Here is an 18,120-nt window from a genome sequence, read left to right on the forward strand (position 1 = left end):
ATAGAACTTGGTGCTGAATACATGCCTTAGTGCTCTAACCTGACCTTCCTGTGGAGGAACTGCTTCTCCATCATCTCTTACTTAGATTGTGTTTCAGTCTCTGCTTAAACATTGCCACGGAAAAAAGGAGTCTTGCAGGAGAAAACACAAGCTTGGTATTCACATAGGTCAGCACTGAAATCCTAGTTTTACCATTTACTATCTGAAGACTTTTAGAAAGTTACTGGACAAATTTGATCCAGGTTCCCTATCTGTAAAACTAGAATGATGTGAAAAGAACTGGGGAGGTAGTGTATTTAACCTCTCTCATCTTGTTCTTCTATTAATTTTAAAGGTCACAACCTAGGATATAGACATTCCATTTTGGGAAAGCCCTCCTAGAAAACCTTGATTTACCTTCCTGATATTTTTTCCTAACTGTGCTAATTTATCTATTTCTTTATTTATTCATTAACCTATTGATTCATTCAACAAACCCACTTAGTGCCTTTGACATGCTAGAAACTACACCTAGATGTGGGGAAGTCAATTCTTCATTGAAGTCGGTACCAGAGGGGCATCGCTACTTGCTCGCTATCACACAATATCGCAAGAGTGATGATGGAGGTATGAATGGCAGAGCCCATGGAATACTCTGGGAACATGAAACAATGATGAACTCTTTCAGCTCAGGCTGTAAGTCTGTACAGAAAAAGCTGAACCTGTCTATAGTATTCCCCAAGGTGGATTTGGCACATACATCTTTTAAAAAGTTCACCTCTATCCCTGCATTTATATTCCTCTTCATCAAGAAGCTTTATCAAGTATTCTCTACATTCTTTGTACAGGCAAGGACTGGTTTCTTAGGATTACTCTGGGGAGACAAACCCCTGGATCACTTGTCACTTTGTGTGTGGGTCCCAGTCCTTACGTATTTGCTTATAGTTCTTCCAGATGTATAAGTTTTTACATCTGGAGAGAAGAATTTGAGTGAAATAGTGCAAGTTTAACCATTGCTCTAGTAAGCTCTCAGGCATAAAATGTGCCTCAAGATGAATCATGTACACACAAAAGCACAGAACAAATGAATAACTAGGATGAATCAGACAAATTTTGTGAAGAATCATTGCCAGGTTCCATTGAAGCAGACAAAAAGTCTCTGCCTCAGAAAGTACTACTTAGCATCCGGCATTCTTAGGGAGTTCAAGTTCATAATAATCCTTAGTGAATATGCCATTTCAGTTTGATTCATTCAGACCCAATCCATAGCATTGTTTTCCCTAGACTAATTTGGAAATCTTAGACATATACTACAAGGGTGGGCTTAAGTAGAGAGAAACTCCTTCCCAGCTTTCTGAGAGACTTTAGGTAATGTTTATGACTGACAATTTCCTGAATCTTGGCCAAAACAAAACAAAACCTAATCATGGTTTCCTAGTTTTTCATAACATCATCAAACAGTAATAGATCTGTTTTATGGGCCTATGCCTCCCAATCTGGAAGAGAACTTGGTTTTTGCTGCTTCAAGTTTTTTTCTGGGACTAAGGGATATTTAGGTCTGTGTTATCCTATCTTGTTCCTTCAGTTCATATATTCATTCATTCATTCTCACATTCATTCATCTATACATGCATTCATTCCAGGTTCTGTCACTGTAGAAGAGAATAACAACCCAAGAATCCCATCTGTCTTAGGTCCCTATCTCAGCAATGATAATGGCTGATGTCACTTTAGACAGGCTTACATGGGTGTGGACAGTATGGCGGACACAGTTCATTTCCTCCTAGGTGCTGAGTCTGCCACCATGTGGATATGGGTTCTAAGATAATGGCTTCATGTGACTAACCAAAGGCTAGAAATGCAGATACCTCCTGGAGGTCAAGCAGCCCCCTACATGTGTGAAAAGAGGCCAGATGTGAGAAATAGGGGCAGCTTGGACCAGTAGACCTGGAGAGTGCCTACCTAAAGAAAGCAAGTCAAATTGGGAGCAGGGGAAGGAACAGTACAAGGAAAACAAATCTAGAAGCCAAATATGACCTGTAAGCCTCCTGTTAGCAAACTAAAGCTCTGGAAGCCTCACTTCTGAGAATAGTAAGAACCAAAACGATACTTGTAGTTTTCCTCATCTAATATATTATTTGACAGCACTTGATGGAACATGAATTACGATTGTTCCATTTATTAAAATAAAATTCAGAGAGATAGAGTGGCTTTCACAAGTCACAGAGCTAATGAATTGCAAAGTTTAACTTGAGGCAGAAGAATATCCAAAATTACAGACAGTTGCCTAAAGAAATGATGTATTATATGTAAAATAGACATACCCACATACATGGAGAGAAGAATTTGAGTGAAATATTATGTTTTTGTACAGGCAGGAACCAGGTTAATATTCTACCTACATAAGTTATGTGGGCAGAAGAAACACTACAAAGAGATGTTCATGTGGAGCTTTAAGCAGTGAATTTTAGATATGGGATTCATTTCAGCAATATACTGTATATACTAGAAAACTCACAGTGTGCAAACCATTGTGAAAAGAGCAAACTCTGAAAATAATGTGGCTCATGTCTTCGAAGAGATTCCAGGTTATGGGAAGGATGCACAGAAAAAAAAATATATAGTACATGCAAATAAAACAAGTGACACACCTCAAGCAATAAGTCCTAATAACATATGCAAGATGAAATTACATTTATCACTGCATGATGCCATATTATATTACACATCTATAATATATATATGTGTATATATATGTGTGTGTATGTTATCTTTCTGCTTATTTGCTGCCTGACATTTCATTACACTAGAAGGTAAGTTCAATGAGGGAAAGTACTTTACTTGAATTTTTTCAGTTCTCTGTGGCTGAAACATAAGAGGTACCCATTTAATTTTCATTGAATGAATGAACAAATAAACCTACAGAGAGTGGAGAGGATTTCATGGAAGGCAGCCATGAATACCAGAAACCTTGATTTGATGTTGTATGATTCCCTTAAGACTCTTCTTTTGTTTCTGCAAAATTCTGTACAAGATACTAGCCACGTAATAGGTATAATTAAATATTTGGGTTGGGTAGCTTCCCCTTGGATATTCAGTCCTCCCTTGGCTTTAGTGATTTTCTTGGAGTATCAACGATTTGGAACTTCTTCAGATGAACATTGTGGAAGCAGAACAGTTTGCCACAACTCATTCACCATATCATGACAATAGGACATATTCACAGATTCCCATTATTTATGAAGCTACGTAGATATACCAGGGTAAGGTTGACTGAACAAAGTAGTTGCCCTAGAGGCCGGGAGCAATGGCTCAGGCCTGTAATCCCAGCACTTTGACAGGCCAAGGCAGGCAGATCTCCTGAGGTCAGGAGTTTGAGACCAGCCTGCCCAACAAGGCCAAACCCTATCTCTACTAAAAATACAAAAAATTAGCTGGGCATGGTCGTGGATATTTATAATCCCCTGCTCAGGAGGAGAATTGCTTTTACCCGGGAGACAGAGATTGCAGTGAACCGAGATCATGCCACTGCACTCCAGCCTGAGTGACAACAGCAAAACCGTCTCAAAAAAATAAATAAATAAAAACAAAGTAGTTGCACTGGCTGCAAAGGACACTGATAAAAGAGAAACAGGAAAACTGGGGGGGAGTAAAAATAAGAATAGGATTACTTCTTGATTACCATTTAATGACCTAACAATTATACTTCAAAATTATTAAAATGTCCTATTGAAGTGTCCCATTGATTTTCAATTTTTATCCTTTTTGCTGTTCTATATGACATTATCTTTGAGATTCCAGACAGCAAGATCGAAAAACACTCAGGCCTCTTTATCTTTCCCAAACTAAGCTTCTCTGGGTCGCAAATAGTTCTATTTCTCTTGAAATAGAAGAAGGTAATTTCGTTCTTGAGAAGCTTCAAATTGAATATTTATCTTAATTATCAATGTCCCTCTTTGAGAAACGAGATTGTAATACTTTGCTCAAAGTTTTAAGAATATTTTTGATCATATTGTTGAAGTTAGCAATCATATTTAATTCATTTGAAATACAGAATGCAGTTTATTTATTTTTTATTTATTTATTATGCTTTAAGTTCTGGGGTACATGTGTAGATCACGCTGGTTTGTTACATAGGTATACGCGTGCCATGCAATTTAGAAAATCAAATCAACTTGTTTTTATTTTGTAATGTTTTATTTCAAAATTTTGTTACATCTTCAGCATCTTCATTTTAAAGCAGGTTGCAGCTTGATCCACCTTTAATTTGGACCCAATATAAGCATTTTAGATTGCTTTTTATCTCCCCATTCACATTATTTGCAGCATCAAATTAAGACAATTCTTTCATTTGTTTGTTTTCAAGACAACACTGAGATTTGCTTGTATTTTTCTGTAAACAAGTACCTAAAAATATTCTAGCAAAAGTTGTGCCCCAAACTCTGGACATTTCTTGTTCTTTTCTGAGTGTCTTTTCCCTTCCTTTCTTCCTTCCTTCCTTCCTTCCCTTCCTTCCTTCCTTCCTTCCTTCCTTCCTATTGTTTTGTTTTTTGGTTTTTTTTCTTTGTTTGTTTTTGAGAAAGAGCCTTGCTCGGTCACCCAGGCTGGGTGTGCAGTGGTGTGATTTCGGGTCACTGCAACCTCTGCCTCCTGGGTTCAAGTGATTTTCTTGCTTCAGCCTCCCAAGTAGCTGGGATTACAGGCATGTGCCACCATGCCTAATTTTTGTATTTTTAGTAGAAATGAGGTTTCACTATGTTGGCCAGGCTGGTCTTAAACTCCTGGCCTCAATTGATCTTCCCGCCTCAGCCTTCCAAAGTGCTGGGATTACAGGCATGAGCCACTACACCAGGCCCTGAGTGTCTATTTATATTCCTGTTGTTTTTTGAAGGAAATGGGACTGTGACAGGGCACCTGTCTTTCGTTTAAACCTGCTCTGCAGCCATCTTACCTTTGCCCTTAGACTGTCTGTCAGTGAAGGTTACAGGAAGTTTTGTAGGTCTTCATTGTCAGAACGTCCCAGAGCTGCGTGTGAGGGTACATGGAGAATTAGGAATCTCCATTCCTCATAAGGAGAGCAGGGCGTCTAAAAATCTGCCTTCAGAAGGAAGCTACCTAAATGTTTGCTTTGCACACAACGTTTGAGACCATGGGCTTTCTGAGTACCCTCCATTCTGTTTACACTGCAGTCAAAATGATTTTTTCAAAATGCAACTCTGACCTTTTACTTGTCCAATTACTTCTATTCTATGTTCTCATAGAACCCAGTACCTCTTTTTCAAAACATTTATACAAAATTTAAGTATATTGGTTTTCTGATTTCACATTTGTATGATTAACTGCTTAATGCCTGCCATTCCTATTCTGCAAGCGCAGGGACTGGCTATGTTTTTGCCCAGCACAAAGTATGAATGCAACAGATACATCTTTGATGAGTGAATTATATCGCTGCACTAAGCACTGAGGATACAAATTTAGGTTCTGCCCTTCTAAGACTTGTGAACTATAAAGAGCCAGGCCTGTGACTAAGTCATTACAAGCCACATAAATGAATAAATAATATTTGACAGTAATTCAAAAGTATGGACAGGAGCAAAGGGCTCATCCTTGGAAGAGTCTAGAATGGGATGTTTGAGCCATGAATTTTCACATAGTTAGCATTTTAGCCAATTCTTTCTCCTTTAGTTCCTGAACTTTACTTTTTCTTGAGGCTACGTATTCTCAAGCACTGAGAGAAACCACAACTCCCAGGCCACAGACGCCTTTGTTGTGCCAGGGCAATGTCAAGAAAGGAGACCAGCATCACCTGAGCATCTTCTGTGTCCCTGGCTCTGTGCCATGTATAAGGCAGCTCAGTGGATGGGATTAGTTGTTAGAGTATATAGGGCTTATTTTCCCTTTTCTACCATTTGCTATCAATATAATCCCAAACACATTTTAATTAATCTCCCCAAGCCTCAGTTTCATCATATGTGAAATGGAATAATGTGATTTTTCCCATAAGGTTGTTACACATTTAAATTAAATAATGGCTGTAAAGTACAGAGCCAGTGTTTAGTAATTGTTGTGTTTGCAGTCATAATCTTGTTATTGTGAATGTTGAAAGGAACAGCTATCTGGGGACAGTCTGTGAGAGCATCCCAAAGAAAGAGGACATTGCTGAAGGGGTATTATAAATTTTTGCTTGTCACCAAGAAATAGCAATCCTGTTCTCAAAAAGAATTGTATACGTTGGTATTTAACCAAAATCCTACACCACTGATCTTATTTTATGGCTCTTTTCCTTTTTGTATTCTACTTAATAGAGTTGTCCTAAGTCTTAGTGTTTGCTCTATTACAATTATGAGTAAGCTACAGGCTTTAGAACATATTTATAAAAATTGAACACCTGCATAGGAATTGCCTGGAGCAAATCAAATATGAAGTATCTTCAGTAATCTTTCCAACAACCACTCCTTTAAATAACACCAGTTTGTGTCATTAGGGGAAAGTTTGCACTTTGAATGAACATTCTGATCTCATGGCAGGAATATACTATATTGTAACAATTTGTTCTTGGGTTCCCCCTGCTTTAAATGTCCTTCCCTGAACTTTCAATAGCCCATATCTCCTTTTTACAGATTTCAAATCAGAGATCTCCTTTGGGGAAAGAGCTGCTTCTGACCACTCAATTTAAAGTACCCACTAATCACACCAGCACATTTTAGTTCTCTGCACAATGGAGAACCTTTGTTTTTCAATTATTTGTTCATTCCTTCAATCATTCACCCATTTACCTCTTCTCTACTAGAATGTCAATATGGAATAGAAACCTATTCCAATAGAATAGGAACCTATTCTGTTCCATTAATAAAATACGACTGTTTTTGAACCCACCATTATTGAATCCTTCAAGTGTCAGCACTATTACACAATATGGTGGTTAGCAAAACTGGCCCAGTCCTCACGGAGGTAACCTTACAGGAGACATGTGTTTGTCAAAACAAACACACAAAAATGAATAAGCAGATAATTTCAAATCGTGGTACATGCTCTGGAGGACAAGACCTTTGTCCCTTTGTCCTAGACTGAAAAATTGAGGAAAGTTTCATTTGTGATCTGAAGGGTGGATACAAATCCTGTAAATACATAAGGGCACACACCATGCTCACTGTGCTTTTGAGAGCACGTGCGGTGGAGGGGGCCAGCCTGCCTCAGGCCTTCCTAGCGGCAGCAACAAGAACATGGCAGGAACACATTCAGGAACTAGAACAAGGCCTGGTGGGTTGGTCACAAAATGCCAAGTGGAGATGTCAAGTTACAGAAGAGTCTGGAGGTTGGTGAAGCCAGAGGCAGGAAAGGAATTGGGGTGTCACTGCACATGGGTGTCATTTGAAGCCATTGTAATAGATGAGAAATAAAGGAGAGAAAGGAATCTGAGGCTTGGCCATGATTCTCACTAGAGGTCAGGAGAAGAAGGAAGAGCTGGCAGAGGAAGTTGAAAAATGGCAGCCAGTGAAGTGGAAGGAAAACCCGAATAGAGTGTTGTCATGGAAACTGGAGAAAGGTGAGTTTCAGATAGGAGGAGGCAGCCATCGTGTTAATTCAGCTGCAAGGACAAGGAAGATATGAAGAAAGAAATGGTCCTTAAGGTAGTATGGCAACACAGAGCCTGTTAGTGATCTTGGCAAGAGCTGCCTCTGGGATGTGATAGGGTCAGACACCTTCCTGCAGTGAATCACAGAACATAAGGTGAGAAAGTCAGGGTAGAAACTCAAAGAAACTCTTACAAGGAGTTGAGAATGTACTCAAGCACATGCCCACGACGAAATGTTTAAGCTAACATGGCCATCCAATCAACTGAAACCTAAATAAGATATTTCTTAGTACAAAAACTTTGAGAAAAAACAAACAAAATGATCAGACCCATCTAAAATTTTGTCTTGTTTTGGACAATTTTCTTTATGTTACCTATCTGTATGGAAAGACTTTTGGAACCTCAAGCCCACATAAATTGTCTCTCTCTCGAAGGCTTATTTTTTGGTATTCTCTTTTTCTTTCTTTCTTTTTATACCACAGAATAACAGACTAAGAAAATATGCCTTTGAATTGAAAATGAATGACCTGACCTATTTTGTGCTGGCAGCTGAAACAGAGTCAGATATGGATGAATGGATCCACACCCTCAACCGCATTCTGCAAATCAGTCCCGAGGGGCCCCTCCAAGGGAGGAGGAGCGCAGAGCTCACTGATCTGGGGCTGGGTGAGAGCATATGAAGCTGTCTTCCTTCCTTTGTCCAGCATGACCCGTGTTTTTGATTCACTAAAGCTGCTAGGCATTGTAGTCGCTGTCTGGTCTAGCTCATCCATCCTGGAGCTGTTTGTTCCAAGAAATCACTACACTCCTGAATCTTTACTGCACGGTAATGGCCACCACACATAAGTACAATTTGGAGTCAACTGGCAATGATTTGAGGCTGTTCCCCAGCAAATGATGTTGGGAATCATTTCTCACAGCATCAAAAATGTGCTCATGTCCAATGGGACATTACATTATAGGGGGCATTTTGTGTTTTTTAGCGTTTCACTGAATTTAATTAATGAATCTTATGCTCTGTAAAGGCAAATATGCATTCCTTCCTTTTAGTTAAAAAGCATCGTTCGTTTATGCTTTTTGATCATACTGTGATCAGCTTATATGTAAAAGTTTCAAAAATTATGCATGGTAATGGAAATTTTTATAAGATTAAAACTTTTTTATGCCCATCCTAATTCCTTCGTAAGAGTCTATTTCATTTTATGCAAAGAGAAGGGAAAACAAGAGAGGAAAGAAAGAGTGAAAAGAAGATTAGAAAAGCAATTCTGTAGCTACATAGAAGGCAAGTTCAATACCAGCAGAGTCAGTCACTCCTCCCAAAAGAAAACTATTTGAAGATAACTTGCACAGCACATGGTACATTAGAAACCAAACAGCTTTAAGTGCTCCTGGTCTAAGTCTCATAGGCTCTAGAGTGAAAGAGCCATGGGAAATTGAGGAAAAAAAAAACTATTGTTGATTTTAACACAACTACTGTATGCCACAGTAGGTGTTTTACATTTATGATTTACTTAATAATAACAATCGTAGTATTAATGTTTACAGTGTCTTACAGAGTTTTAAGTAGCTGAAGCAAGAAGGTGGATTCTAAATTGATAGCCCGAGAGCCAGAATTACCAAAAATGCATAAATATTTAAGAAAACTTTAGTATGCATTAATGAAGTAAGTCAAGACACCCCAAGTATAAAAATCCGAAGTTCTTGTGGACACAAGATGTTATCATGGCAAGAATCCCAAAATGATCATCAGAGAGTCTGATTTCCAAGCCCAGATCACCCAACAATATGGAGTTCCGGAGTCAGAACACAATGAAAGTTTAGACTCACCAACATCCCTGTTAGCTCTTAAGTCTAACTTAGTTTTGTATGTCACAGGCTAGAAGAATGTATGATTCCTGAGTAATATTTAATAACTTGACTTGGCATATCTTTTTAAGATTCACTGGATAATTCTGTAACTTGTGAATGCACACCAGAGGAAGCAGATTCATCAGAGAACAACTTACACCCAGACTTTGCAAAGGTAATAAAGTTGGCATTGTACTTGCAAACAGTTTGAATTATTTGTAAGTAATTGCTTGCATGGAAAAGACATAGATACTTTCTTTTAATATTTAGATTAATAAACTAATTCAAAAGTTTCCATTAAGCTGTTTTTCTTAACATAGGAAACATGTTTTCCTTAACCTTCCTCAAAAAGGAAAGATACTTTTACAAGATTTGCCAAGTGTTAATGGATAATACTAAAATGGTTATAACACTAAGAGGCTGCTTCTTGGCCACATGGATGTGTCTGGGGCTGTATCTGGATATTTAGACACGAAGGACTAACACAGTTTTCTCTGTAGTACCTCACAGAAACAGAAGATACTGTAAAAACAACTCGAAATATGGAGAGGCTAAATCTCTTCTCGATAGATCCAGATATAGATGTAAGTCAAAATTCTTTCTAAACAAATATGAACTTGATCCAGACAGTTGGGAATTATAATTTAGAATTTCTTTTTTATGTTGGATGTTTGGTGACTAAAACGTTCAAAACTTTTTTAGACCTTGAAACTTCAAAAAAAAGATCTCTTAGAACCTGAGTCTGTGATCAAACCATTTGAAGAAAAAGCTGCCAAGAGAATCATGATCATCTGTAAAGCCCTTAACCTAAATCTTCAGGGATGTGTTACAGAGAATGAAAACGATCCAGTAACGAATGTAAGTTTCTCGTCTGTTACATCCTATACCATTCAGCCAACATTACACCACCCTAGTCAAAATCTTTCCTATTCCTGCTAATTCCAGGTACTAATTTCACACTATCTAGTGTATCAGGGAATATTAACAGCATTTTCCCACATTACACAAGTGTACAAGTTCTAAAGTAGAACACTTTATAATATACTATTTGAATAAAGTATAATGAAATACTAATATATTTTATCAATATACTATAATAAAATTTTCCTTTTAACTTAAAGAAAAGCATCAAAAGGACTGTGTCTTAGGATTCTTTCTATTAAATCAGCATAGTGGCTTAGAGTTTCCTATGACATTGTTTGTATCTTCTTAGTGGTACTCAAGATGGCTTTTTTTTTTTTTTTTTTGAGACAGTCTTTCTCTGTTGCCCAGGCTGGAGTGCAGTTGCACAGTCTTGGCTCACTGTAGCCTCAACTTCCAAAGTTCAAGCAATCCTCCCACCTAAGCCTTCCAAGTAACTGGGATTACAGTCATGCTCCACCATGGCTGCCTCACTAATTTTTTTGTATTTTTTATACAAATGAGGTTTTGCCATGATGGCCAGACTGGTCTAGAACTCCTGGGCTCAAAGTACCCAACTGCCTCACCTCCCTAAGTCCTAGGATTACAAGTGTGAGCCACCACACCTGGCCAGAGATGGCTTTTACATGGATGTTTTTACTTTAATATTTCTTTATTTATTTTCATGTATATTAGAGAAAAATCAAAGCTAACAACTGTGACTTCACAGCCTTTATTGCTAAGGACAAGTGTAAATAGTGAATCAGGTAAAATAATATTAGATGGTTGTTAAATAAATGCTAGTATGATGGGACATGTAAATAGCAGAAATGACAAAGGAGCTTCACTGATGTTTGTGTGAGCTGTCTTGAGAACTTCCTCTTAGTACTTTATCTGGCAGTCTCACTAGACTGTGAATGTATGTGTCGAAAGGGAGCATTTTATGAACATAAACATTATTAAGTGTTGAATTATTTTTTTTAATCATTATTTTATATCAGTCTTGATTATATTATATCCTAATTAATATAAGAAACAGTTAATATTTTGGCATATTTCCTTTTATTCTCTTTTAATGCATTCTGTTCTAATTTCTAATCCATTTCACTTCACAAAGGAAAACTGATTTCCAGATTCTTAATAGGAGTCACATTGGCTTTGGAAGGCAGAAACCACGTTAAGTTTTCACTGTAAAATGGGTCCACACAGTCCCATGCCTTCCTCTAGTTATGATCTGGTGAAACTAGCCTTGTTAGTTGTAACAGTGAGTGGTTGGCAGAAAGGATTAACCCTTTCGGAAGACTTTACTTGATACCTATTAACCTGTGTCTTTTTTTTTTTTTATGTAGTTTAATGAATTGTTTGTTTTTGGTTTTTTGTGTTTTTGTTTTTGTTTTTAAATATTTTATTGCGTTTTAGGTTTTGGGGTACATGTGAAGAACATGCAGGATTGTTGCATAGGTACATACATGGCAATGCGGTTTTCTGCCTTCCTCCCCCCATCACCTGTATCTGGCATTTCACTCCATGTTATCCTGTGTCTTTAGCACCTCAGTGATTTGCTTTGAGCCTCCTATCCCCAGGTGTAGATAGAGCAGGACCTCCGATTTAATGAGGAGACTCAAATGAGATGTGCCATTCTGGAATTAGATTGCCTGGCTTTCCGACTCACAAGTTGTGCCACTCTGGGCAACTGGCTTATTCTCAGTCTTCACTCCTTTAAATGGAGATAATAACAATACCTATTTCAAGTGATCACTGTGGTCACACTTGGTACCGTATCAAAGGTACTCAGACATTGCTTGGTACAAAGTAAACATTCATTAAATATTTAACTGTCATCTAAATATGTGAGAAATTGCATTGAAATTTGTCAAAACTGCATGCAAGTTATTGATATTTGTATTGATATATGTAAGATTTTTGTTGACAGGTAAGCTAAAATGAAAATGTGTCACCAATAAGAATCTTGTCGAACAATGGAGTTTTTTATATTCTGCAACTTTAACTGTGTACTAGGTGTGAGTAGAAATGAAAGTAGTTGAAATCAGGTTTATTCATTGTCCAAATATACTTATTCCATTTGTCTGTTTTAAGCTAAACTTGTCCTAAGACTGGGAAAACAGGAAGTAACTAGATAAGCAAGGTCCCTAGTCTCTTGAAGATTAGATTCTTTTTGAAAACGGCAGAAAGTAAACAAGAAAACTAACTATTTAAGTGCACATTGTGCAGAGTTCTTTAAAAGAAATAAATATGAAAAGATGTGTTGTAGAAGAATTCAGGAAAGGGTTACTTTAGACAGGATGGCCATGGAAGGCCCTCTCTGCAGAAGTGACTTTTGAACAGAGACCTAAATGTTGGGAAGGACAATAAGGCAGGTCAGGGGAGAATCTTCTAGGCAGGAGAAAGAGAAATAAAAATGCACTGAGACAGGTAAGCTTTAGCAGGTTCTAGGAACTGAAAAAAGATAGGGAGGTGAAGGGCATACCAAGATGATGTAGGAGAAACAGAGATAAGATGAAGTAGAGCCTTAAGCTATAGTGAAGAGTTCGAATTTATCCTAAGTGTGAGTGAAAGCTATTCAATCATTTAAAGTACTTTAAAAACAAGAGTTAAAAAAATAAAAATAAATAAACAAGGGTTGTCCAAGGAAAACAGGAGGCTATACCACCATTTATTACATAGCTTAAACGAGGGCTAGCAAGGGAGAAGGAGAGAAATGGATGGATCGGACTAGTGTTTTGTAAATTGAGCTGAAAGACTTTCCTGATGTGTTGGATATACTGGATAAGGGGAAAAGAAATCTCAAGGATGAGTACAGGTTTTTGCTTTGGACAGTTTTACACATGGTGATGCCGTTTACTAAAATGGTAACACTGGAGAAAGATTTTCACAATACAGGTCAAAAATACCATTATGGGTATGTTTTGCTTGTTGAGACTATTAGCTATCCAAAGAGAGATGTCTTATGGACAGATTCAAATGCAGATTTGGCAGCTGGGCACGGTGGCTGATGCCTGTAATCCCAGCACTTTGGGAGGCAAATACGGGCAGATCACTTGAGGTCAGGAGTTCGAGATCAGCCTGGCCAACATGGCAAGACCCTGTCTCCATAAAAACACAAAAATTAGCTGGACATGGTGGCACACGCCTGTAGTCCCAGCTACTTGGGAGGCTGAGTTAGGTAAATTGCTTGAACCTGGGAGGTGGTTGTTGCAGTGAGCCGAGATCATGGCACTGCGCTCCAGCCTGGCTGGCATAGTGAGACTCCATCTCAAAAAAATAATAAAAAAAATGGAGTGGCCATGAATGGAAACACAAATTTGGAAGTCTTGTTCAAATTTTCATGATGTGGGTGGTGGGGGGGATCTAAAAATGTCTACGACCATAGAGAAGTGGCCAGGAACCAAATATCTGAAGGATGAATAGAGAAGTGACCAAAGAAGACTAAGAAGGAATGGCTGTTGGGATAAAGATAAACCAAGGAATACTGTATTATAAAACCGAGAGAGAACAGGTCAGCTGTGGGAGTGGAGCCAAGAAGCTGAGGAACATGTGAAAGAGGAGTTCATCTGGTAGATATGGCAAAGTGGAGGATGTTGGTGACTAGAGCAAGAGTAACTTCCATGGAGTGGAAAGTGTTAGGAGTAAAGTGATTATGCTTTCTTGTAGGATTTTAAAATAAAAATAAAACAAAAACCTAGAAACTTAGTCCTGGAAACCATTTGGAAATAGCAGGAAAGTTTACCTGTACTAGTCTGTTTTCACACTACTAATAAAGACATACACAAGATTGTGTAATTTATAAAGGAAGGAGGTTTAACTGACTCTCAGTTCAGCATGACTGGGGAGGCCTCAGGAAACTTACAATAACGGAAGAAGGGGAAGCAAACATGTCCTTCACATGGCAGCAGCAAAAAGAAATGGTGAGCAAAAGAGGGCACAGCCTCTTATAAAATCATCAGATCTTGTGAGAGCTCACTATCATGGGAACAGCATGAGGGTAACTGACCCCATAATTCAATATCCTCCCACTGGGTACCTCCACAACACATGAGGATTATGAGAGCTACAATTTAGGATTATGAGATTTGGGTGGGGACACAGCCAAACCGTATCATTACCTCAAATGGTAATGTCACTTAGTCACCGTGTTAAATAAAAATAGATGCTTTTTTTTGACCCAGAACATATTTAAATGTGATTTAAAATGCAATTTAGAAACTGAAAATCAAAGATAATGGGCTTTTCTTTCTACTGCCAGGGGCATATGACTCCCTCCACGTTGATTCCTTTCTTCATACTAAGACCCATATTGAGAAATGAAATGTTTGTATTTGGGCCAATCTCCCAAGGCAAGAGAACAGAGCCAAGTACAGAGACCCAAGTTAGTGTGCCCCTTGGTATCTGTCAGGCCAACGGGTTAAGCTGATTTGGAGTGTTTTGTATGTCAGTGTTGTTTTTCGTTTTACAGTTGATAACATATGTTGAAAAATTAGGAAATTACTTTAGAAAAATAATTTCATTGTGCTTATGAGCAATAATGCAAAAAAATAATGTCAGCCTCACCTTCACAGCAGTTTATTTAATGCTATCTTTTAAAATCATTGCATATTTATTCAATGACACTTTCATTAGTGAAACTATTTTTAAACTCATTGTTCTTAATTCAATGAGCATGTTTTAAATTAATTGAAATATTTCTCCAAGTTGCTTAGGAGCCAACTATTGCATTTAATGAATGAGATTCTAAAGGCTGCCTGAAATGACATCCTCATGATGAGAAAACAATGTTTGACAGCATGTAATTTTTTAGTCAGTAAATTGAAAACCAAATTCAAGTTGATGGTTTTAGAGTATAAAATATTTCTTTGAAAATAGAAATTGACTCCAAAAATCTGAACTAATAAAGCTACATCACAGTAGAACTACATTTAAAATTTCACTTTGCAAGTTTTTTTTCAGAAGAGTACAGAATTCTAAACACAAGAAGCCTATGACTTAATTTGTTAGGCTTTGCAGATGCTTTGTTAAATGAATGCTTACTGAAAAGCCAGTGATTTGACATTTATTTTGTAAAGGTGTATTGGAAGAAAGAAATAAATCACCACATGAGCTTTAATTCTTGATGGGCTATCAAAGTAGGTATTTATTTCCATTCATGAAGTAGAAATGAAAATCAAAAAGCAACAATTCAGGAAAAAATAATGATTTTGCTTTGACCTTCAGTGCATTTTGAGTTCCCACTGGAGCTGTTTTTCTGTAATTTTTGCATTTTTCAACTCTTGGCAGACTACCACTACCACACAACAAATAATTTAAATTGATATGCTATAAAAATTTTTACTTTGTAATTGCTTTATATTTTTAAAAATAATTTGTTGAGTTTATCTTATATGCAAAAACTTTTTTTCTAACAGTAAGGGAGCTGGAAAGTATTGCTAATATTAAGAAATTGAACTTGTCCCCCGGTATAAACTAGTCACATTACTTACTACGTTTCAAAAGACAGCAGATATTGTTAAGCGTTTAACAAAACCCATAATATGAGTGAGTCTGTATAATAATAAACTGGATCACAATATGGCGTTTCACTATAATCTGCTTGTCCACAGAATACTGGTAGAGACTGACATCAACTCAAAATTAAGTAAAATTTTAAAACAGTGAAAATGCTTGTTTTTATAGGCGTATTCCAACTGTAATCACATAAATGTGTAACTATGTGTATGTACCTTTATGTAATATATGTATATATGTACATATATGTATGTAATTACATACACATATATTACTTATTTTGGTCTTTGTCTAATTTAATCTCCGTTGTACGTGACATTTTTCTAGTTGACCATTCTTTCCTTCTGGAATCTTTCTTTGCTTCTGCGATACTCTGGCAGCATTTAAAAATTTTTTATTAGTTTGCTTTTAAAAATTTTTTCCTATTTTCCAATCTGTTTTACACATTGTTTTCCCTACTCACATCTCCATCTTTTTCATGTTGATATTTCCCAGAATCCAGTTCTGATTTCCTTCTATTTCATGGATTCAGTAGGAATCCACAAACAAAATATTCTCAGGTCTAGCTCTCCAACCCAGTTTCCTTGACTCAGCTCAAAACACACATCCAGCTGCCTACTGGGATGTCCCACATATGACTTTCTATGTCCTATTTAGAATTCATCTTTGTATCTTTATCCCCTGTATCAGCCAATGGTATGATCATCCACTTTGTTTCATGTATCCTCAAACCTAGGAATTTCCTGTATTCATGCCCCTGTGAAACTTTTTCTCCAATCAACCAATACAAACACATGCAAAGAATTTCCAAGCTCTTTGATCATACTTCCTTAATGTTTCCCAAGTGCCTCTCCCACAAACACCTCCTACCAATTTTTCTTTTTGCCTCCACTCTAATCCCACTCTAATGTTCTTCTCCTGTGCTCCTGGATGTCTTATGTCTTTGCATATGTCACTCACGATACCTACAAGTTCCTTCTAACCAACTCTTTACCTAATTCCTACTTCTTTAAAACTTGACCAAGAAATTTCTCCTTCTTCTCATCTTCCATAACTTTCCCATTTTCACATCTTCCACTTCCTTCCTAGCCTGGGGGCTAGAGGTTAAGAGGAAAGCCACATAGAGGCTTGGATTTGGGTGAGCACCCAAGAACTGAAGGGGGAAGAAAGCCATGAAGAGGCACAGAAGCAGCCTGCCCTGGATGCTTCTGCAGGTGCAGGGCAGCCCAGAAAAGGCAATTAGAAAAGATGGCTGGTAAAGGCAATTAGAAAAGATGGCTGGTATGGTAGGGAGACTGGTTACTTTGAACCAATAAGTAATTGGTTGAACAAGTAAGTAAACAGATTCATGGTAATGAGATCCTGGTTGCTCACTGTTGGAGGACCTACTTATCAATATGAAAAATGGGAAGGCTAGAATGAACCCTCGAGTGTCTGTATTGGAAGCGGAAATATAAACATGAACTAATTGGTGTTTAATAAGTATACATATACAGACAGAGATAAACTCTGTGTGTGTGTGTGTGTGTGTGTGTGTGTGTGTGTGTGTGTGTGTTTCTTGCCTCCATGTGATGGAAGGGCACAGAGGTAATGATATCCCAGTGACAGTGAGCACAACAAGCACCTAGATCTTGGTTTGTAAATGTCACCCTCGGGACATTTACAAAGGAACCAGGGCTTCTTGGAGAAATATCTGGAGCATGAGAAGTGTTATAGGGTAAGCCTGGAGCATCCTATTTGATAAAGAAGTACTCAAAAAATGATGGAGATCTGCCAAAAAATACCCAGAAGTTATCTTAAAGGAGTGCCTGTAGCCAAATCTGGGACAATTTGAGCATCACATTAACACTGATTATCATGAGAGCAAAATCCATTGAATAAAACAGTAATCCACGAGTCTATACTTGTATTAATCAATTAATTAATTGATTAATATAAAAATAAGGGAGAAGGGAAAGCTCATCCTTACAGTGGAATACCAGCTAATAAGTGTAGAATGATGGAACTAGAACATCACCATTGGTCGCCATCATGGTGGTAGTTGACTGCAATGGAAGTTATCAATGGAGATGAAGAGTAGGGTGGGTTGTGTCTGATGAGTAGCAAGACATGAGGGTAATCTCAGAATATACTTCCACAAATACAAATCAATTGCCAAAGGGAAAATGGTGACCTTTATAATGGAGAAAATTGGCAGATACCAACATGACCAGAAGATCAAGGTTAACATCACAGTTGCTGAGGAAGTTGACACTGTGTGCTCTTGATACAATGAAGTATGAAAATCCAGCATCAAT

The 18,120-nt window shown here is 37.6% G+C and overlaps 1 protein-coding gene across 11 annotated transcripts in view; it reads left to right on the top strand.

The window, feature by feature from the left end:
• Positions 1 to 18,120, top strand: part of DOCK10 (dedicator of cytokinesis 10) — a 216,096-nt gene that overhangs the window by 97,498 nt on the left and 100,478 nt on the right. For all 11 annotated transcript variants that reach the window (XM_064372937.1, XM_064372939.1, XM_064372936.1 and 8 more), the window contains exons 8-11: positions 8,038 to 8,221; positions 9,493 to 9,578; positions 9,904 to 9,987; positions 10,106 to 10,261. In XM_064372937.1, the coding sequence (XP_064229007.1) occupies positions 8,038 to 8,221; positions 9,493 to 9,578; positions 9,904 to 9,987; positions 10,106 to 10,261 (510 nt within the window). The remainder of the gene's footprint in view (positions 1 to 8,037; positions 8,222 to 9,492; positions 9,579 to 9,903; positions 9,988 to 10,105; positions 10,262 to 18,120) is intronic.

This window comes from Aotus nancymaae, unplaced genomic scaffold (assembly GCF_030222135.1).
Source record: "Aotus nancymaae isolate 86718 unplaced genomic scaffold, 86718_ANA_hifiasm-v0.15.2.pri h1tg000008l, whole genome shotgun sequence".
In the NCBI taxonomy this organism is placed as follows: Eukaryota; Metazoa; Chordata; class Mammalia; order Primates; family Aotidae; genus Aotus; species Aotus nancymaae.